The sequence below is a fragment of the Coregonus lavaretus genome, assembly GCF_964263955.1.
Source record: "Coregonus lavaretus genome assembly, chromosome: 1".
Taxonomy (NCBI): domain Eukaryota; kingdom Metazoa; phylum Chordata; class Actinopteri; order Salmoniformes; family Salmonidae; genus Coregonus; species Coregonus lavaretus.
Window position 1 is genome coordinate 14086526 of NC_139988.1, and position 23209 is coordinate 14109734.

General features: G+C 45.9%; 1 protein-coding gene across 4 annotated transcripts in view; it reads right to left on the reverse strand.

Annotated features, from left to right (window-relative positions):
• Window positions 1–19048, reverse strand: part of LOC311132051 (putative sodium-coupled neutral amino acid transporter 10) — a 39211-nt gene extending 20163 nt beyond the window's left edge. For 3 of the 4 annotated variants that reach the window (XM_084165218.1, XM_084165219.1, XM_084165216.1), the window contains exons 1-10: window positions 18368–19048; window positions 17895–18058; window positions 17184–17277; window positions 16424–16567; window positions 13119–13243; window positions 9406–9508; window positions 6626–6808; window positions 4705–4816; window positions 1239–1345; window positions 975–1134 (exon numbers count right to left, since the gene is read on the reverse strand). In XM_084165218.1, the coding sequence (XP_084021344.1) occupies window positions 975–1134; window positions 1239–1345; window positions 4705–4816; window positions 6626–6808; window positions 9406–9508; window positions 13119–13243; window positions 16424–16567; window positions 17184–17277; window positions 17895–18058; window positions 18368–18463 (1288 nt within the window). In that variant the 5' untranslated portion in view covers window positions 18464–19048. Of the gene's footprint in view, window positions 1–974; window positions 1135–1238; window positions 1346–4704; window positions 4817–6625; window positions 6809–9405; window positions 9509–13118; window positions 13244–14911; window positions 15037–16423; window positions 16568–17183; window positions 17278–17894; window positions 18059–18367 lie in introns of all 4 variants that reach the window. The other variant, XM_084165217.1, reaches the window with a different exon arrangement.
• Window positions 19049–23209: the final 4161 nt, after the last annotated feature.

Consider the following 23209-nt stretch of genomic DNA (forward strand, 5'->3'; position numbering starts at 1 on the left):
GACAGAGGGAGATACCGAGCGAGAGAGACAGAGACAGAGGGAGAGACAGAGCGAGAGAGACAGAGCGAGAGAGACAGAGACAGAGAGAGACAGAGACAGAGCGAGAGAGACAGAGGGAGAGAGAGAGAGAGAGAGAGCGAGAGAGAGAGACAGAGACAGAGAGAGGGAGATACCGAGCGAGAGAGACGGAGCGAGAGAGACAGAGGGAGAGAGAGAGAGACAGAGGGAGAGAGAGAGAGAGAGAGACAGAGCGAGAGAGACAGAGACAGAGGGAGATACCGAGCGAGAGAGAGAGAGAGAGAGAGAGAGAGAGAGAGAGAGAGAGAGAGAGAGAGAGAGAGAGAGAGAGAGAGACACCCATGCTTTCGTTCTCATTAATCTGCAATAAACAGGGAACAGGTGTGGAAGGCAGTGGACGACTGTATCAGTCAGAGGGAGAGAAAGATTAAGAAAGAGAGCGAGTGATAGAGGTAGAAAGAGAGATGGAAAGAGGAGAACGGAAGGAAGGATGAGGCTGTGTGATATACACCTGCATTACTAGCTGTTTGGGGTTTTAGGCTGGGTTTCTGTACAGCACTTCGAGATATTAGCTGATGTAAGAAGGGCTATATAAAATAAAATTGATTGATTGATTGATATGTCCTTGCTCCGGTGTGTGAAGCTCTTTCTCATTTTTACGACCCCCCTCTACTCTTACCCATCACTCTGGCTCCATCAATGTCAAAGGCTGCTCCTCTTATCCTCTACCCCCGTCTGTCTAGCTGTCTGTCAGTCAAACGTTCCATTTATTCCCCCATTTATCTGCTGTTCCATCTTTCTTTGTTTTAAGATTGCTTTGACCTTTTGGCTCTTGATCTCTATGCTCTCACCAACACTGACATCAAAATGTGATCTTGTGGAGTTAGGAGCATCTCAGACTTAGAACTGAATAGAATAGTTGACTCAGCGAAGGAACGTTGTAATATGGTCCGTACCATTCAGTAAATCAGCGATGTCAGGAAGGACTGCAAAGATGGCACTCTTGTCAGCTGCAGGGGGAGGAGGGGGATGCTTGGGGGTGTAGTCACTGGCTGAGATTGACAGCGTGGTGAAGGTGCTAACCAGCAGGATGCCTAACCCCACCCACAACACCAACTAGAGAGAGAGAGAGACAGAGAGAGAGAGATGTTGGTCAGCGATGGGGTTAGTAGAGATAGTGTGTGTGTGTGTGTGTGTGTGTGTGTGTGTGTGTGTGGTACCTGTGCGGTGAGTCCATTCTTCTGGATCTTTCTGTAGATGAGGGCGGGGCAGATGAAGCAGATGAGGGAGCCCATGGTGGCTCCAGTCAGACCAAGGATGGTCTCGACTACAGAGGAAGGAGCAGAGACAAACATGAAGTCACACACACAATGCACTTGCCTGGCTAAAGCCACATACTGTAGCTGATAGTGTACCAGGTGGGTCTACATGTCAGCCAGGCTAACAGTCCTCATCCTCCTCTTCCACTCTTCTCTTTCTCTCCACCTCTTCCTGCACCTCCTCCTGCACCTCCTCAACTTTTCCAGACAGAAAGGGACATGGCTTAGCGTTCCTGTTCAATCAGAAGTCAGAATCCCCATGCCCCGTCCAACCCATCTGGTCCATGACCCTGTCCCAAATGAAGCACAAATGTACACACCCCTAATCTAATCTAGCACAAGCTTCACTTCCAGACCCTGTGTTTCAAGACAGTACAAGTGCAATCCTCCTCCTGACACAATCCCTCCCTCCCCTGGGGAGGTCTGTCTGGGCGCTGGGCCCAGGCCCAATCTCTCCTCCTGGGAGCCCATCCCAATCTCTCCTCCTGGGAACCCAGGCCATATCTCTCCTCCTGGGAACCCAGGCCCCATCTCTCCTCCTGGGAACCCAGGCCACATCCTTCCTCCTGGGAAACCAGGCCATATCCTTCCTCCTGGGAACCCAGGCCCAATCTCTCCTCCTGGGAACCCAGGCCATATCTCTCCTCCTGGGAACCCAAGCCCAATCTCTCCTCCTGGGAACCCAGGCCACATCCTTCCTCTTGGGAACCCAGGCCATATCTCTCCTCCTGGGAACCCAGGCAATTTCTCTCCTCCTGGGAACCCAGGCCATTTCTCTCCTCCTGGGAACCCAGGCCATTTCTCTCCTCCTGGGAACCCAGGCCCCATCCTTCCTCCTGGGAACCCAGGCCCCATCCTTCCTCCTGGGAACCCAGGCCCCATCCTTCTTCCTGGGAACCCAGGCCCCATCTCTCCTCCTGGGAACCCAGGCCATATCCTTCCTCCTGGGAACCCAGGCCCCATCCCTCCTCCTGGGAACCCAGGCCATATCTCTCCTCCTGGGAACCCAGGCCCCATCTCTCCTCCTGGGAACCCAGGCCCCATCTCTCCTCCTGGGAACCCAGGCCATTTCTCTCCTCCTGGGAACCCAGGCCATTTCTCTCCTCCTGGTAACCCAGGCCCCATCCTTCCTCCTGGGAACCCAGGCCCCATCCTTCCTCCTGGGAACCCAGGCCCCATCCTTCCTCCTGGGAACCCAGGCCCCATCTCTCCTCCTGGGAACCCAGGCCCCATCTCTCCTCCTGGGAACCCAGGCCCCATCTCTCCTCCTGGGAACCCAGGCCATATCCTTCCTCCTGGGAACCCAGGCCCAATCTCTCCTCCTGGGAACCCAGGCCATATCTCTCCTCCTGGGAACCCAAGCCCAATCTCTCCTCCTGGGAACCCAGGCCACATCCTTCCTCTTGGGAACCCAGGCCATATCTCTCCTCATGGGAACCCAGGCCATATCTCTCCTCCTGGGAACCCAGGCCATTTCTCTCCTCCTGGGAACCCAGGCCATTTCTCTCCTCCTGGTAACCCAGGCCATTTCTCTCCTCCTGGTAACCCAGGCCCCATCCTTCCTCCTGGGAACCCAGGCCCCATCTCTCCTCCTGGGAACCCAGGCCCCATCTCTCCTCCTGGGAACCCAGGCCCCATCCTTCCTCCTGGGAACCCAGGCCATATCTCTCCTCCTGGGAACCCAGGCCATATCTCTCCTCCTGGGAACCCAGGCCATATCTCTCCTCCTGGGAACCCAGGCCATATCTCTCCTCCTGGGAACCCAGGCCATATCTCTCCTCCTGGGAACCCAGGCCATATCTCTCCTCCTGGGAACCCAGGCCATATCTCTCCTCCTGGGAACCCAGGCCATATCTCTCCTCCTGGGAACCCAGGCCATATCTCTCCTCCTGGGAACCCAGGCCATATCTCTCCTCCTGGGAACCAGGCCATATCTCTCCTCCTGGGAACCAAGGCCATATTGTGTGCCTCAGATTTAGTGTCTGTTTCCCCTCTGAGTCCCCCATCCCCCTTTCTCTCCATTAGCCTGATTAGATACACACACCCCAGCGCGCGCGTGTGTGTGTGTGCGCGCGTCCCTACCCAAACACAAGCCTAACTAATAGCCTTACATTTACATTTTAGTCATTTAGCAGACGCTCTTATCCAGAGCGACTTACAGTTAGTGAGTGCATACATTTTCAAACAAGATGAATAAAACATGCAAACTAACCCCAACCTTCACATCTAGATCATCATTACAGAAAACACACAACTAACGGAGACCGCTAAAGAACAAGTGTGTGTGCGGTGTGTGTTTTGTGGGGGGCTATGAGCCAGAGGGGGTGTGTGTCTGACGAGGGAGAATAACAGCTCTATCTTCCTGTCTGTTCGTCCAGAGGAGATAAAAGTTAGAGGTGTGACGGTCACTGATGTACACTACCTTTCAAAAGTTTGGGGTCACTTAGAAATGTCCTTGTATTCGAAAGAAAAGCAATTTTTTGGTCCATTAAAATAACATAACATTGAAACTCGTCAGTCCATTCTTGTTCTGAGAAATGAAGGCTATTCCATGCGAGAAATTGCCAAGAAACTGAAGATCTCGTACAACGCTGTGTACTACTCCCTTCACAGAACAGTGCAAACTGTCTCTATCCAGAATAGAAAGAGGAGTGGGAGGCCCCGGTGCACAACTGAGCAAGAGGACAAATACATTAGTGTCTAGTTTGAGAAACAGGCGCCTCACAGGTCCTCAACTGGCAGCTTCATTAAGTAGTACCCGCAAAACACCAGTCTCAACATCAACAGTGAAGAGGCGACTCCGGGATGCTGACCTTCTAGGCAGAGTTGCAAAGAAAAGCCATATCTCAGACTGCCCATCTTAATCTTATATTTTTATTGGCCAGTCTGAGATATGGCTTATTCTTTGCACCGGGGCCTCCCAATCCTCTTTCTATTCTGGTTAGAGCCAGTTTGCGTTTTCTAATGATCAATTAGCCTTTTAAAATTATAAACTTGGATAAGCAAACACAACGTGCCATTGGAACACAGGACTGATGGTTGCTGATAATGGACTCTGTACGCCTATGTAGATATTCCATTAAAAATCAGCAGTTTCCAGCTACAATAGCCATTTACAACATTAACAATGTCTACACTGTATTTCTGATCAATTTGATGTTATTTTAATGGACAAAAAAAATGCTTTTCTTTCAAAAACAAGGACATTTCTAAGGGAGCCCAAACTTTTGAATGGTAGTGTAGCTCAGGCTATTCACACAGCCTAAGCTACAACACACATGACACAGCACACACACCTTAAAGACCTGCACTCACATACACACACACACACACACACACACACACACACACACACACACACACACACCATTGGGGATGAGGATGCCTCCCAGCATGGTTCCGAAGACGATGGCAAGGGTGATCATCTTAAACCGCAGTGGAGGCATGTACCCCCCCGGAGCAAACGTCCCGTCCTTCTGCTGAGAGGGAGAAACAGAGGGGAGAGACAGAGATTCATTATAACAGTGTTCTACAGTAAAGCTCTTCCAGGTTAGGGAATGATAATATCATATCACTATTTACAGTGTGTGTCTCTGTTTTGGTTTTACTTTCCTTACGGGGACCAGATAGTAAAACAAGGATAACAGTGGGTCCCCACAAGGAAACAGGCTATTTTGGGCTTGGGGGTTAGATTCAGGGTTCAGGGTGAGGGTTACTATTAGGGTTACAATTAGGGTTAGGGGTTAGGTTTAGGAGTTAGGATTAGGTTTATAGCTCAGACACACCGGTAGGATTGTCAAGCGTTTGCCTGCCGACAGTACTTAGCACCTCTGAACAGAGTGTCGGCAGTCAATCTCTTTTGTGTTCAAACAGCAAAGATCTTGAAGTCGTCAGCCACTCAGACTTGTTAAAATACTCCAAACCAGAAGGTGGCAGTAGCATTGTTTGGCAATGCATGTCCGTGTCTGTTGCTTTATGGTCTAGTCAATGTTAGATACGCCAATGTTGCTATTGTTGTAGAAAGCCCTTGTTGATACTAGCCAGATGGCCACAGCTAGATAACTAGCTAGCAAGATGACAATTAAACAATTTAATTAATTCTCCATAATCGCATACAGCCCGTAGATACATGTTTAGCTAGCTGGCTAAATTGTTAGCATGATACGCTAGCTAGCTACCTGTTGTGCTAGCTAGGTAAAGACACTGCATTGGCTATCAGCAGCCAGCTTCATGGAAACAAATCAATTGTGATTGAATTATAATGTTACTAGGTACAGTGGCCAGATAGCTAGCTTGGTAAAGCATTTAGTGTTGTGTGCATTGTGCTGCACTTACCACCCTACTAGTTTCATATGAAGTGTGTGTGACTGCCTTGCTCAGTTAGCAAGGTAATGTTAGCTAGCTAGCTAGCTCACAAACTAATAAGCTAGCGCACATTATCAAACCTAACAAAAAAATATTTATTCAAGCACAGAAATCCTTAGCTAGACGTAAAAGATGTAAAGACTTGCTCTAGAAAAAAAAAAGTATTATGCAGCTTTGTTTAAGTTAGAACAATTGTAATGAAAAGGGTGGATTAGAATGGAAAATGGGCCCTCTTTTCCCCCTTTTTCTTGTCACTCCTGTCAGCTCCCCCACGTGGAGGTTCGTGCTCTCTGATTGGCTCAAAGTCAAGTTGTCGGCCACTGCCAAGCATTGCGATACTACAAGTAGAAACGGCAGGTTCGTCGGTACCAGGTCGGTACACAGCAGGTACGTATTTTGTTCTAGCAAGAGAAGGAACGGCCTCCTACTGTGATAAGTACCTATTGGCACTCAAATTCTAAGTGAATTTCATGCTTTAGGGTTAGGGAAAATAGGATTTTGAATGGGAATCAATTGTTTGGTCTCCACGAGGATAGTAAAACAAAAACGTGTGTGTGTTCGTGTGTTAGGGCTGGGAATTGCTAGGTAACTCACGATATGATATTATCACAATATTTAGGTGCCGATACGATATGTATTGCGATTCTCACAATTCCATATGTATTGTGATTCGATACTGTGATTTTATTGCGATTCGATGTTCCAAACATATTGCTGCTGCAGGGGTACAAGAGATGGCCTAGAGAGCCTAAGCTAGTTTTGGTGCAGGTACAAAAGCTAGCGCAAAAATATTATTGCGATATTGTCAAAACGATACGATATATCATCAAAAATCATATTCCGATATGTAACGGTATCGATTCCCCCCCCCCATCACTAGCATGTGTGTTGGTGTGTTAACCTTTATGTGTGTATATAGTCACCTGTTGTTCGAACAGCATGGTGTTGATGGCCTGTCTACAGGGCAGTATCATCATGGGGAAGCCCACCGCCACTGACATCATGAATCCCACCCGGATCATCTTAGTCACCAGGTTAGAAGGGAAGTTCATCAGAACGTTACCGGCTATGTCCTCCGGGAAACTGACGTAACCAAAAAATCCCACCTAGAGAAGGAGGAGAGGATGGAAGGGTTCAAAAGAAAAGGAATAGAGCTAAGCACAGGCAAAATCTGGTTCAGTCTGCTTTCCAACAGACACTGGGAAACAAATTCACCTTTCAGCAGGACAATAACCTAAAACACAAGGCCAAATCTACACTGTAGTCTACACCAAGACAACGTTGAATGTTCCTGAGTGGCCTAGTTACAGTTTTGACTTAAATCGGCTTGAAAATCTATGGCAAGACTTGAAAATGGGTGTCTAGCAATGATCATCAACTAACTTGACAGAGCTTGAATACTTTTTTTAATAATAATGTGCAAATATTGTACAATCCAGGTGTGCACAGCTCTTAGAGACTTACCCAGAAAGACTCGCAGCTGTAATCGCTGTCAAATATTATTCTAACATGTATTGACTCAGGGGTGTGAATACTTATGTAAATGAGATATTTATGCATTTCATTTTCAGTAAATTTGCAAACAATTCTAAAAACATGTTTTCACTTTGTCATTATGGGATATTGTGTGTAGATGGGTGAGAAAACAACGACAATTTAATCCAGGGGTGTCAAACGTCCGGCCCGCGGGCCGGATCAGGCCCGCAAACGTGCATGATGAACGCAGCGGAGATTGTGTGCCCTGAAAAGCGGCAGGCTTTTGCAAATATCAGCCTGACAAGAAACACAGTTGCAGACAGGATTTCCGATCTTTCAGTGGATTTGGACAGCCAGTTGAAGCAAAAAGTAAAGTCATTTATTGCGTTTTCGGTTGCAATTGATGAAAGCATGGACATTACAGATGTTGCACAACTGGCCATTTTCATCCGCAGAGTTGATGACACATTGACCGTCACCGAGGAGTTCGTGGAGTTGGTGCCGATGACAGATACAACGACAGCAGCTGATATTTTTACCGCACTCGTCGGCGCGCTGGACAGGGTCGGAGTGGACTGGTCCCGCGCTGTCAGCCTGGCTACAGATGGTGCGCCCTCAATAATCGGGAAAAAAGCAGGCGTTGTGACAAAGTTCAGAGAGAAAGTGCAATCTGCAAATGGAGGACGTGATTTTTTGACTTTTCACTGTATTTTGCACCAGGAGGCTTTGTGTTGCAAGTCATTAAAGATGGATAACGTCATGAAGGTGGTCATCCAAACTGTTAATTTCATCCGATCCAGAAGCCTGAATCACCGTCAGTTTGACAGCCTTCTCAGAGAGAAAGACCACATCTATGGCCTGCCATACCACACTGAGGTAAGATGGTTAAGCCGAGGTGCTGTGCTGAGGCGTTTCTTTGATTTACGAGAAGAAATTGAACAGTTCATGGAAGAAAAGGGCAAACCAGTGTTAGAATTTCATTCCGCAGAATGGATGCAGGACCTTGCATTTATGGTGGATGTTACAGAGCACCTGAATAACTTGAACAAACAGCTGCAAGGGCGCAACAAAGTTGTCACGCAGTATTATGACAGCATACGTTCTTTCAAGTTGAAGCTGTCATTGTGGGAGACGCAACTTGCCGGTGGTGATGCAGCTCACTTCCCCTGTCTGAAAAATGTGTGCGCGACCCAACATGTGGCAGACATGAAGCGGTTCAAAGAGAAAATAACGGGACTGTTACGGGAGTTTGAGCAACGCTTTCAGATTTATGTTTATATGTTTTTATGTTGATGTGCTATTGTTTTTAATTGTTTTTATTTTATTTGTATATTTAACCTATTCTTGACTCTGTGGTTCTTGCACTTGTTTGGGGAACAGGATTTCATTATTTGTATCTACATTTCTGCCTGAGAAATGACACCCTGATATAGTTCTGTGATCTGTGATATACTTCTGTGAATCACTGAGGCATTGTGTGTTTGTGTGTTCTTTGTCCTCAGAACTTTCAAATAACTTGAGGTGTTTTATGATTAATAGTGATGTTGTGCTTTTGGACACTGTCCTCAGGCTCCAGCTTTATGTTTATATGTTTTTATGTTGATGTGCTATTGTTTTTAATTGTTTTTATTTTATTTGTATATTTAACCTATTCTTGACTCTGTGGTTCTTGCACTTGTTTGGGGAACAGGATTTCATTATTTTTATCTACATTTCTGCCTGAGAAATGACACCCTGATATAGTTATGTGATCTGTGAAACAGTTCTGTTAATCACTGAGGCATTGTGTGTTTGTGTGTTCTTTTTCTTTAGAATTTTCAAATAAACTTGACGTGTTTTATGATTAATAGTGATGTTGTGCTTGTACTATTTTGGACACACTGTCCTCAGGCTCCAGCTTTATGTTGTATGTTGATCGTATTAAAACAAAGAAAACAATCTGAAGTTGTTGTTTTTAAGTTATATATACACCATGATTTTTCCGGTCCGGCCCACTTGGGAATAGATTTTCCTCCATGTGGCCCCTGAGCTAAAATGAGTTTGACACCCCTGATTTAATCCATGTTGAATTCAGGCTGAAACAACAACATGTGGAATAAGTCAAGGGGTATGAATACTTTCTGAAGGCACTGTAAAACACACCTAAACCATCGTGCAGTATAGAACAATGTACTATGCGGCGAAGACATCGAGACAGGAAGTGACATCATGAGCGTGAACCACTTACCGTGATGTAGAAGGTGGTGACGACGTTGAGGGAGGTGGTGAAGATGGTGCTCATGCGTTTGATGGAGGGCTCGTCCAGACTGTCGTAGGTAGGCAACACCTGTCTGTAAACAAACAACCAGCCCACACTACAGCTGCCACATCAGACTGGACAAACGAGGTCAAGTTTCAGGACAAACTTTATAGGCTACTAGAAAGGTAAAGCTTCAAGACTTTGTGGATTATCAAATGTTTCGGGGGTCTTAAAAATCATAATTTTATCCAAATCTAAAATATTCTGCCAGAGAAGACATTAGACAAGGCAAATCATGAGAGGGTAAAAATGTTAATTTTGTCTGATAGTTTAGACCTCTAGTCATTATAGATGATCAGATTTAACAGTGAGGATCAGGGGTGTAATCATTAATCCAAAAAGTTTTGCAACGGAAAACGTTTACATTTACATTTCAGTCATTTAGCAGACACTCTTATCCAGAGCGACTTACAGTTAGTGAGTGCATACATTTTTCATACTGGCCCCCCGTGGGAATCGAACCCACAATCCTGGCATTGCAAGCGCCATGCTCTACCAACTGAGCTACAGGAGGCCACACGTTTACTCGAAACTGAAAACGTTTTGCAACGAAAACGAGAGTTTCTATTGGACAAATTCAGGTAGGTCCCTCCCCGTTTGGTTCTGTTTGGTTCCTAGTGAATACACCCCAGCATTCGTATCATATCACATAGATCACATGCTAAACAGATCTCATGGAGAGAGAAAAAAGCGGATTTCTCAAAAATTCTGTTGGATTTCCACGAACTTGTAGGTAGAGGGGGTGAGAAAGACTTGTGTGTGCGACTGTGTGTGTGCATGTGTGTGTTAGTGCAACGTGAGAATGAGTGGGTGAGGCAGTCTGTCTGTCAGACAGAGGAGTGCAGTGAAGTGCTGGTTATTATCTATGAGAAACAAAGAAGAACAGCGCTGTTACAGAACAGGCCAGCAGCACTGTAAAAGGGGAATTTACAGGCCTTCTATTTTACACCTAGTGCTAGGCTGGGTTTCTTGGCAGTCTTTTTTGCACTCACTTTTGTGTGTGTGTGTGTGTGTGTGTGTGTGTGTGTGAGTGTGTATGTGTGAGAGTGTGTGAGAGAGGGAGAGAATACAGTTACTGTCTCTCTCTATCGCATTCTCCCTCTCTCTCTCTTTCATTCACACTCTTTCATTCTCTCCCACTCCTTCTGTGGTTTTATGGTGTGCAGCACTGTCGCATGGTGCTTTTCTTTGACGCCTGTTTAAACTAAGGAACTATTCCATCTTATAACCCAGGTCAAATAAAACAGCTTACTGGAACTAGGCCTCAAACCTGTACAGTACTGTACATTCTCTCAATAGAACTCATTCCAATGTTTTTTCGTTCCGTTTACAGTTTACACCGTCTGTAAAATAATCCAATATTAGTCCAATGTATGTTTTATCATTTGGTTCATACGGTCTGTAAAACAGCGTTCAATACACATTTAATTGTGATATTCCTGCTAGTAAAACTGAAAACGATAAGTGAAACTTACACCATAGCACGTGGGTAGAGTTAAAGACATATTGTCTTCATATTGCTTATCTGGTTTGTTTGGATCCACAGCAGTATCACAGAGGGACATTTTTTGTTTGTATATTCTATGACTGCTCAGTTTCATAACTGATGTTAAATCATGTAAACAGCTTTAATAAAGGTAATAAAAAGCGTATGTGTTGAAAGCTGTTTAATCAGTGTGTGAATACATCAGTGTGTCGTAAGATGGCCGCCGTCCAGTGGTCTGATTAGTGGTTTGGCTGGAGCAGCGCTCCACTCGCTGTTTGACCATTGGCCAACAGAGGGCCCTGCCAAATATCACTCATCACCGCTAGACTGGGACACACATACAAACACACAATGGGACAGGCCCACGTGTGCGTGCACACACAGGGACGAGTGTCCGCGCTCTCACACAAACACAGAGAGAGAGAGAGAGAGTGATGAGAGCAGTGTTACCTCAGTGTGATAATTATTAAAGCCTTGTTCCAGCCTCAGCACCACAGTCAGCCTCACCCATCCAACACCTACCCCCACCTCACCCAAACAACACCTTCCTCACCCATCCAACACCTACCTCACCCATCCAACACCTACCCCCACCTCACCCAAACAACACCTTCCTCACCCATCCAACACCTACATCACCCATCCAACACCTTTCTCACCCATCCAACACCTTCCTCACCCATCCAACACCTACCTCACGAATCCAACACCTACCCCCACCTCACCCAAACACCTACCTCACCCTCCCCCACCTCAGCCATCCAACACCTACCTCACCCTCCCCCACCTCACCCAAACAACTACCTCACCCTCCCCCACCTCACCCAAACACCTCCAAAAACTCACATCAAACTCCTTAAAGATACTTCATACATGCAAACCTCAAGCGTACTTCCCAAACAAAGTCAACCCCAAAATAACAACCCAGTCCAACCACAAACACACACCCCTAACCACAACCAGAATCCCCACCCCCTTCCCCTCTGCAGGCCTGGCGATGACAGAAGAGAGGGGGTAGCAACAGAGCATGCAGATGGAGGTGAAGATGGAGGGATGGAGGAATAGGTGGATTATGCCGTAGGGGGGGGGGGGACTTTACTCCTCAAGATCTCCAATCAACATCTCGTCTGCAGGCTTGTCTTCAACAGCCAAGCTAACCAGTATGCAAACAATGACGTTGTAATAAAGAATAGATTTTCCCAAGGCGAGAATGCAGCTCTTGAAAACCGTGCCGAAACAATATTCTGCACTTTGTTAGACAGATCCAACTACAGCACTGGACTGTGTCCAGAAGTAGCAGTAACTGGTGAAAGGACAGGGAATGAAGAAGCTGATTGGTTAAGCGTGAAGCTGTGAAAGTGCAACATCGAATCAGCAACCTCCCCTACGAACATCCCCCTAACTCTCCACCCAAAAACTCTGTCTCCGTCCCCTTGCAGACTAACCTCCCCTAAAGCCTTTGGCTGCATTCGTAAATTCGCTCTGGCTATCTACTCCGATTTCAGAGCACTCTCATCGGAGTGTGCCAGAGCGCAGAATAACAAATGTAAGAACGCGCAACACCCGTTGAATTTGACCGCTGTCAGTAAACATCGGCAAAAAAACGTAATGAAATTGTTGCCAGCAGCACAGTTACAGTCACTAACACATTTCAACATATTAGGTGCAGCATGAATCAGCACCTGAACTATCATGTCCATTCTACCCACTACTGTTCTGTCTCTAGACTCTACATCCTGCTCATGTTCTAGGTTGAAGATGACAAAGGTTAAGACAAGAGGATTCTAATATCCCATAACTCTTTGCAACAATTGGACCAGCTATGCTAGTTAGCAACGGTGCTGGTAGTTCGCAACGCCGCTGGTCCCATGAATCTGTTTATTTTCGAAAAGCTTCCACATGGAATCATAACTTATCCTAACCTTTATTATCTTCAACCTGGTCATGTTCAATTGGCACAAAACAGGAAACATTTTAAAATGTATTGGTAGGTAGGTACCCCTCCATTTGAAAAAGGAGGTGTCTCCCATGTTGATGCCTAATGAACCCAACCCCTATCCTATCACCCTTTTAGGGACCAGGATACAATACGTGCTACAGGATACGATACGTACCAATGCGCTGGAGGGGCGGAGAGGGACTGGGAGGTACTTACGACTGACAGGCGAAGGCCATGCCACAGATAGGGAGGCAGCGAAAGATGCCGTCCCAGCGCACCATACTGACCTGCCCCAGCCACAAGCCACTGAGCAGCCCACGTTTGAATGAGGACAGCACCATCTGAGGGAGGGAGGGAGGGAGGGAGGGAGGAGAGCAGGGAGAGTTACTGCATGAACCAAAAGAGGAAGAGGAGGAAGAGAAGGAGGAGAGAAGCCGAGGGCCTGTCTGATCATGAGTGAAAGAATGCAGAGGGGAGGAACCGGAGAAAATGAATTTGAACAAAGTAAAAACAGACAGAAGATGCCATGCTGATAAAACAGTTCTCCTCCTGCCCTACTAATGCTGTGACCATATCAGCATCATCCTCTCTGACCTGTTAGAGATGTACCCAAGCCCAATGACCAGCTAGTACAGCCTGCACGATTCATAGAGTTTTAAATCAGAATTGCAATATTGACATGCACAATATCCATATCGCAAGAGGCTGCAATATTTCAAACAGCCATCTGTAACACCCGTTTCGGGCGCAGTGCACGCTGGGGGCGCAGTGCACGCTGACTCGGTCGCCAGGTGTACGGTGTTTCCTCCAGCACATTGGTGTGGCTGGCTTCCGGGTTAAGCGGGCACTGTGTCAAGAAGCAGTGCGGCTCGGTTGGGTTGTGTTGTGTTGTGTTGTGTTTCGGAGGACGCGCGACTCTCGACCTTCACCTCTCCCGAGTCCGTACGGGAGTTGCAGCGATGGGACAAGACTGTATACCAATTGGATACCACGAAATTGGGGAGAAAAGGGGGGTAAAATACACCAAAAGGTATTTCTTTTACACCAAAAGGTACAACACCTTCCTAATATTGAGTTGTGTTCCACAGGGATGCTGGCCCATGTTGACTCCAATGCTTCCGACAGTTGTGTCAAGTTGGCTGGACGTCCTTTGGGTGGTGGACCATTCTTGATACACACAGGAATATGTTGAGCGTGAAAAACCCAGCAGTGTTGCAGTTCTTGAGACAAACCGGTGTGCCTGACACTTACTACCAATCCTTCTTTAACCTGTCTCCTCCCCTTCATCAACACTGATGGGATCATAGCTTTCACCTGGATTCACCTGGTCAGTCTATGTCATGGAAAGAGCATAATGTTCATAATGTTTCGTACACTCAGTGTATATAAATCTAATTAGGGTCCCATGGGAAACACTGACCAACCATTTGGTTCCTACTCTGTCACAATCATCTCCTCCCTTACCTTTTCATTCGCTGTCATGCCAAACTGTATTCCAACCAGAAAATTAGAATGATCATTCTATTTATATGATTCCAACAGTTTACCCAAATCGCAATTCTATTTGTTTGCCCCTATCGTGCAGCCCTAAAAACTAGAATGCAGAATGTTAAGACTGATCATGAAATTAAATATACATTTCTGAGGGGCAGATGTTTTGATCGGTACGGCATTTACAGTCTGTAGCTGCTTCCTGTATCCAGCACCAGAGGACCAGAGAGAGAGAGCTCCATGAGCATCCTCCACATCAGAGGATGGTAGTTGAGGGGGGCAGAGGTTGAGCAACAACCGTAAACCCCCTTGCCTCCAAAACATAGACACCACAAACACAGACACACAAACAACCCAAAGACTATCTTTGAAGAGGGGAGAGGAAATGGAAATGCCAGGATTGGAGATTAAGAGGGAGGATGCTATTAGTGGGTGGGGGTTGAATTTCGTCCCCTTAGTGTCGGAGTTGATACCTTCCCCCAGGTCGGAGTTTAAAGGTTGTTTCCATGGTTACTTACGGGTGACAGCAGAAGGTGGTGGCGATAATAGGCAGGCACTGTATGACGCCCCTGACCCGCCACAGATGCACACGCTCGAACCAGGAGCCTGAGATCAGGCCGTAACGCAGAGAAGACATGACTATCTACAGCAGCCAGCCAGACAGCAGTCAGCCGGAACACAGGAGAGGAGAGAAACAGTCACAGAGAAGAAGGTAGAGAGAAACAGTCACAGAGAAGAAGGTAGAGAGAAACAGTCACAGAGAAGAAGGTAGAGAGAAACCATCACAGAGAGGAAGGTAGAGAGAAACAGTCACAGAGAGGAAGGTAGAGAGAAACAGTCACAGAGAGGAAGGTAGAGAGAAACAGTCACAGAGAGGAAGGTAGAGAGAAACAGTCACAGAGAGGAATGTAGAGAGAAACAGTCACAGAGAAGAAGGTAGAGAGAAACAGTCACAGAGAGGAAGGTAGAGAGAAACAGTCTCAGAAAGGAAGGTAGAGAGAAACAGTCTCAGAGAAGAAGGTAGAGAGAAACAGTCACAGAGAGGAAGGTAGAGAGAAACAGTCACAGAGAGGAAGGTAGAGAGAAACAGTCACAGAGAGGAAGGTAGAGAGAAACAGTCACAGAGAGGAAGGTAGAGAGAAACAGTCACAGAGAGGAATGTAGAGAGAAACAGTCACAGAGAGGAAGGTAGAGAGAAACAGTCACAGAGAGGAAGGTAGAGAGAAACAGTCACAGAGAGGAAGGTAGAGAGAAACAGTCACAGAGAGGAAGGTAGAGAGAAACAGTCACAGAGAGGAAGGTAGAGATAAACAGTCACAGAGAGGAAGGTAGAGAGAAACAGTCACAGAGAGGAAGGTAGAGAGAAACCGTCACAGAGAGGAAGGTAGAGAGAAATGGAAAGGAGGTGTCAGCAAGGAAGGGAAGGAGGGAGGGCAGGAGTCAGGAACGACAGTGTGAGAGAGAAGGAAGGAGGAGAGGAAGGGAGATACATCACAGTTAGAGGGGTTAGTGGTCTGGACCAGGTTGGGCGGTGGTCAGGGCCAGGACTGGGTCTGGTTCTAATCCCAGACACCACAGTACTCCAAGTCACAGTGGTGTTCAGTAGAGACGTCATGGTTCTACTACAGGCAGTTGAGGCAGAACACAGGATAGCACTAAGAGGCTATACTATACTACAGTAACAGTGCTAAAGGCTAACTGTGTAAGCAGTGCAAACACTACAGAAATAGACAGTGACAATAAGATTAACAACAATAACACTCCCAACATCAATACATTTCACAAGAGTGTCAAAGAAAAGGCAAGGGAATCATACTGTCCACAGACATTATTCTGTCAGCGTGAAACAGGGATAAGAAACTTAAGACACATATCATCATCATGCTAGGTTTTAGAAATAATGATGAGTCATCTATTGAGTTACATTTCTACTAGCAAAACATTTTCCCCATCTGAATAGGACCCTCTTATACACCAGGAAGTCCTGTACTCCCTCCCCTCCCCCTTCCCTGGTATGGTTGCGGTCTCACCGTGAACATGAAGAAAGTGTAGAACATGAGGGCCATGGCAGAGAAGGACTGGATGGATGACATCATGTTCCTCTGCAGACTGAGAGGCAGCACGATGATCAGAGACACCGCGATCAGCAGCAGCACACGGAAACCGAATGACACCTGCGGAGGGCGGGACACAAGCTCTAACCAATCATATCACACATACAGTCAGTTCAAACCAATCAGCAACAGTACATGGAAACGTTCAATTTAACGTTTGCTACGTTGCGGAACTGTTTGTACTGAACGACACGTTTCCCCAAAACTTTCTTGTACGTTCTTAAATAGACTTTGAGGTACGTTTGCTCAATTTCTTGGGTGTGGCAGGGTGTGGAGAGGTGTGGCTGGGTGTGGCTTAAAGCAATGAGTGAAGTATTTAAATGGGATCGTTCCCCAAACTACAACCTCCCAGTTTTTAACTGGTTGTTAAGTACAGCACCGTTTCTGTTTAATTGAACGTTCCAATAAATTATTTCGTACTGAACGCAGCCCTGGGGAGGGTAGGACAGGAAACTAATCAGACCAATCACATCACAGACAGTCAGTTCTGAGAGTGTACATCCAATCAGAGCATTTATGAATGTTTATGTATCGTTTATGATGACATTATAATTTGTCTATATGCAGGTGATTTCTGATGTGCATTTCACATGTAAGCTAGGTTACGGAAGAAGGGGTTCGATTCTCTGGTTCTATTCTCTGATTGCTTCTGTATCTCAAAACTCATGACTCCTACCGGTAGGCCCAACAACTGGGCAAAGAAATTAGAGCCCAGGTCAGCGATGACAACATAGAAGGCAATACAGGTCCCCAACATCAGACCTATCATACTGTAGAGACAGAGAGACACAGAGAAATAGAGACCAGGAGAGAGAGGGGAGGAAGCGGGAGAGACATTAGCAAGATATACATCGCAACTAAGGCTGACCCCATTTAGTCAACTAGGGCTGACCCCATTTAGTCAACTAGGGCTGACCCCATTTAGTCAACTAGGGCTGACCCCATTTAGTCAACTAGGGCTGACCCCATTTAATCGACTGGTCGATTGTTTGGTTGATAGGCTGTTGGTTGACCGAGATTTCTTTAGTCAAGTAGCAGCAAAATATATATACAGTGCCTTCGGAAAGTATTCAGACCCCTTGACTTTTTCCACATTTTGTTCACGTTACAGCCTTATTCTAAAATGGATTCAATTGTTTTTTCCCCTCATCAATCTACACACTACACCATAATGACAATGCAAAAAGGTCTTATTTTTGTGTGTTCATTTATATATATATACAAAAAACGGAAATATCACATTTACATAAGTATTCAGACCCTTTACTCAGTACTTTGTTGAAGCACGTTTGGCAGCAATTACAGCATCAAGTCTTCTTTAGATTTTTTTTAGATGGGGACAGCCCTAATGGCAACAGCATTGGCTCTCAAAGGAAAGGACACATACCTCATCTCCACCAGTGTTTTGCCTGGTTTGCCGTAGGCATGGAAAGCTAGGCCAGCATAGGTCCTGCGTTTGGTGCTGCTGGCCGTGTAGACCAGAAACATACATGACTGGTGGGTCATCCACGAACAGGAGAACAGCAACAGAGTCCCTAGCACTATCCCACACTAGAGAGAGAGAAGCAAAGCGAGATATGTCAAAACTCTCAGAAAATAAGGCAACAGTGTCATCCACATTTCATATTGACAGGTGCATATTAAGGGACTAAAATGGAAATTCAGTACAACGGTGTTAACATCAGAGAGATAAAGAATGAGGTCCACAGCCTGTATATTACACCTGTTAGGGCGCGTAGAAAGGTAAACACGGAACAAATGGTGCTTCATTCATATGTCACACCAGTAGGTTACCGTATCATAAACTAGATCTGCAATAGGAATAATATTGTGACCGGTGTGAGATAGCGGTAACCGTACCTGTTTGAAACAGAAAGGCATGGTCAGCACGCTCACTCCAACGATGCTGTTGACCACGTTCATGATCAAACCCCAGTTTGAAGCTGCCGCCGTCATTTTGCACGGTTCGATGTTTTTCACCACCCAAAACTGTTCACCAAACTAGCTAGCTACGTTGAGAAATGACAACAGGAAATCGACAGCAGTGCCGGCCGTTATTTGGTCCAAGTTGCGATGATGACAGTAGTTGAATCCGGCAATTCTGCTTTGCTTTTTCCAAAACGTATCCCTCAAGAGTTTGTGACGTGACGCTTGTTGCTAGCGAACTTAGAGAAACAACAACAAAACATCACTGCATCTATCGATCTGGCAAACTAGATCATTCAGCTAAAATACATGTATGAGACATTTCGATTAAATAAAATACGTTCATCTGCATGGTGCATGTGCGTTTAAAAGGAAAGTTTGACAGTTGAAAGGAAATCGAACTTTTGTTGTTACAAAACTTGTCAACACACGTCTCTTCGATTCCCTCGATTTGAAGCTTAGCTAGCTACTGTAGCTATGTTATCATCCGTGACTCTTATACTCTGGTCCACTGTGTTGGAAAAATACCGTTACCAATTTATATCCATCACATAACATTTTTATTTCCATATTTATCATGAAATAGACGACTACAAAAGCTACGGAAATCACTATTTCCTGAATGCGTAACCAGGAAGTATGAATCTGACTCGTGACAAGACAACAACCAAAGTATAACAACTCTGGCTCGTGATGCAGTTGGAAGGCTTGGGTGCCCTCTAGCGGCCTGGCGTGTTACTGCATTTCAAAGGGGTAGCGTAAATTAATTGCATTTAAGCAGCCGCGACTACTTGAAAAGAACATCCAGATTCATGTTACGAATGACTGTCTGGCATTTTTCAGTTAGTGTGTAAAATTTGAGAAATTACTAATTTGTCACTTGATCATCCTGTAGCCATTTCTCATAATTACTTTCTCTTTACAAAGTGCAGGCAGAGATTGAATAGGCCTACAGTAGAGACTCTGTTATCATCACAAACACACAGCCACAACTCGTCCCAAATGTTATCATCACAAACAAACAGCCACAACTCGTCCCAAATTAAGCGAAAAGCAACACACATACAGATGACATCCATAATGTTCTGTTTTTACAAATCCCTTAGAGATTCCAGGAGTAATGGTCGATGTGGGAGCTGGAATCTTGAGCCATAAAATCCTGACACTGAAAGAGGTTTCTACTAGGTTCCCTAGACGCGGGTCCGAGGTCAGTTTTGTGTGTTTCTTCCTAATGTTACGGTTAGGATTGGGGGAGGGTAAACTGATCCTAGATCAGTTTGGTGAAGGTGAACTTCCACCCTGAGCCGTAGCTCTCTGGAGGTGGTTATTTTGTTGTCTAACTAGGAAGGTGGGGGACCAGTGGAGGGGGATGACCTAACCACTTTACCCCAGCTAGGGCTCTGGTCTCTGGGGAAGGGGATTGAGCGAGCGTGTGTGAGTGTGTGTCTGTGAGAATGTGCAAGCATGTGTGTGTGTGTGTGTGTGTGTGTGTGCATCAGGGAGGTAGGGGAGGTTAAGACAGGAAAAGCCTGGACATTGTGCTCCAGTGACCCCTCAAAATCAATGTGACAGACTGGTTGATTGGCTGGAGGGTCCTGTCTGTCCACTCCTAATCCCTCAAGGTAGGTCCATGACCTGGGTTGGGATAGGGCTGGGGGGAGTGTGTGTGTGTGTAATGAGGCTGGCAGGAGATAGGTGCGAGCAGGTATAGAGGACAGTTGCCTTGGCAAGACTGGCGGAGGCAGGACAAGGTACATGGGCAGCAGTTGTAGTTCAGGGAATTTTTCTGAGGGCACATTTCAGGGCAGATTTGGGAGGATAACCCAGTCGGGGTGAAATTAGACACAGGCATCTAGATTTGACCTCCTGACCTCTGGGGGTGCCCCAGGTCGTGGTGGGGTCACGGGGCACAAAGCAGAGCGCTGACCCCCGAGAAGTCAAGCATGAGGGCGGCTGAAAGGAGGCCTTTGTGGGGCCAGGCATGCACACAATTTCCTATGAGCACTGGGGGCTTGAGGTCCTGAGTCTGCCCAGGAAACCAGCGTACAGAGAGGAGGAGAGACGGGTGTGTGTGTGTGTGTGTGTGTGTGTGTGTGTGTGTGTGTGTGTGTGTGAAAGAGAGGGAGAGGGAGAGAAATAAAGCAAGAGATATATGTTGCCTATGTACAACATAGTGCCTGGAAATACAGTATGTGCTTGGAAATACATTAATGTGTGTTGGACTATGTTAGGTTACTAGGTTTACTATGTTAGGTTACTATGGTTACTATGTTAGGTTACTATGATTATGTGTGTTAATTAGTTTATTAGTTTATTTGGATCCCAATTAGCTTTTGCAAAGTCAGCATGACAAGTAACAAAACACTGGTACACTGATAGACAAGGACAGTTACACAAATTTAAAATACAACGATACACAAACAATACAACAAAAAATACTGCTTGAGTAATTGGAGATGGAAGGGAGTTCCATGCGATCATGGCTCTGTATAATACTGTGCATTGCCATGAATTCATTTTGGACTTGGGGACTGTGAAGAGACCCCTGGTGGCATAATATCTATGCATAGTCACTTTACCCCTACCTACATGTACAAATTACCTCGACTAACATGTGCCCCCGCACATTGACTCGGTACCGGCACTCCCTGTATATAGCCTTGTTATTGTTATTTTATTGTGTTACTTTTAATTTTATTTTTTACTTTAGTTTATTTAGTAAATGTTTTCTTAACTCTATTTCTTGAACTGCATTGTTGGCTAAGGGCTTGTAAGTAAGCATTTCATGGTAAGGTTTACACCTGTTGTATTCGGCGCATGTGACAAATAACATTTGATTTGTATGGATGTCTGAGCTGAATATTATTTGATTATGCAGACAATCTGGAATTTTCATTACTGTAACACTTCTCATAAAAACTAGTAGAGAATATAATGGCACAGGATGAGACCCAGATGCAGACACAGGAGGCAGATGGTTAGAGTCTCTGATATTTATTAATAGACAAGGGGCAGGCAAGAGGCAGGTCGAGGACAGGCAGAAGTTCGTAAACCAGGTCAGAGTCAGATAGGTACAGGACGGTAGGCAGGCTCGAGGTTAGGGCAGGCAGAATGGTTGGCAGGCGGGCTCAGGGTTAGGGCAGGCAGAATGGTATGGCAGGCGGGCTCAGGGTTAGGGCAGGCAGAATGGTATGGCAGGCGGGCTCAGGCTTAGGGCAGGCAGAATAGTAAGGGAGGCGGGCTCAGGGTCAGGGCAGGCAGAATGGTATGGCAGGTGGGCTCAGGGTCAGGGCAGGCAGAATGGTGTGGCAGGCGAGCTCGAGGTCAGGGCAGGCAGAATGGTCTGGCAGGCGGGCTCAGGGTTAGGGCAGGCAGAATGGTATGGCAGGCTCGAGGTCAGGGCAGGCAGAATGGTAGGCAGGCGGGCTCAGGGTCAGGGCAGGCAGAAATAGTTGGAACAAGGAGGACTAGAAAACAGGAACTGGACAAACCGCTGGTAGGCTTGACGAGACAAGACGAACTGGAAACAGACAAACACTGGTATAAATGGGAGACACCTGGTGGGGGGTGGAGACAAGCACAAGACAGGTGAAATACATCAGGGTGTGACATCGAAGCAGTTAATCTCTCGTCAACCCTTAACCAGGAAAGACTGGCATGCATGTTGTTGATGTTAGTTACATTATTTTTTTTACATTTTAGTCATTTAGCAGACGCTCTTATCCAGAGCGACTTACAGTTAGTGAGTGCATGCATTTTTCATACTGGCCCCCTGTGGGAAACGAACCCTCAACACTGGTGTTGCAAGCGCCATGCTCTACCAACTGAGCTACAGGGGACTACATGTGCAGTTAAGGGCAAGGTGTGCTGCTTTGTTTTGAGCCAGCTGCAGCTTTGCTAGGTCATTCTTTGCTGCACTTGACCATATTACCAGACAGTCATCAAGATGGGACAAGACCAAAGCCTGAACAGCTAGTACAGTTGAGTATTGTGTAAAAAACGCAGAACATAAAATGTTTTTGGAGGGGAAACTGTACCTCGTGTTTTAATGCTGTTAAAATCTTCCCCTTTTGCTTTGTAAATGTTTATTTCTGCTCATTTTCAACCAGAGCAATCTGTTTTTCCAGGTCTACTACTTTGTTACTGTGAGTTGAATTAAGATATGAGGCAAACGAGGATAACACTTTACCAAAGCAGAATTTATAATGCATCGCACAAGAGTAGCATACTATTCTGAGGGGGAGAAAGCTAGAAGACTTTTGGCTGCAAGGCTTAAGCAAAATGAGGCTTTTTCTTGTATCAATACAATTCAAACACCATCTGGTAAGATATCACATGACCCGGCAGAAATTAATGATATGTTTAGGAAGATTTATTCCCAATTATATACGTCAGAGGCAGACCCTGATCATAGTAAGATGACACACCTCTTATCATCATCGGACCTTCCCAAACTCGACAGAGAGCAGTCTGGGTTCCTTGAATACCCACCTACTTACTCTTGAAGAACTCAGGAGTGCATTAACATCTATGAAAAGAGGCAAATCACCAGGACCATTAAAACATGGAGAATTCCATAGAGACCAAAACACCTCACTGATTATAGTTTTGTTTAAAAAGGGCAAATCTTCCTTAGACTGTAAAAGTTATAGACCCTTAAGCCTTATTACAACAGAGCTCAAGCTGTTTGCAAAGGTACTTGCCAGCAGATTGGAACTGCTTGTAGAAAATCTATTTAGCGATGATCAAACTGGGTTTATAAAGGGTTGTTTAGCC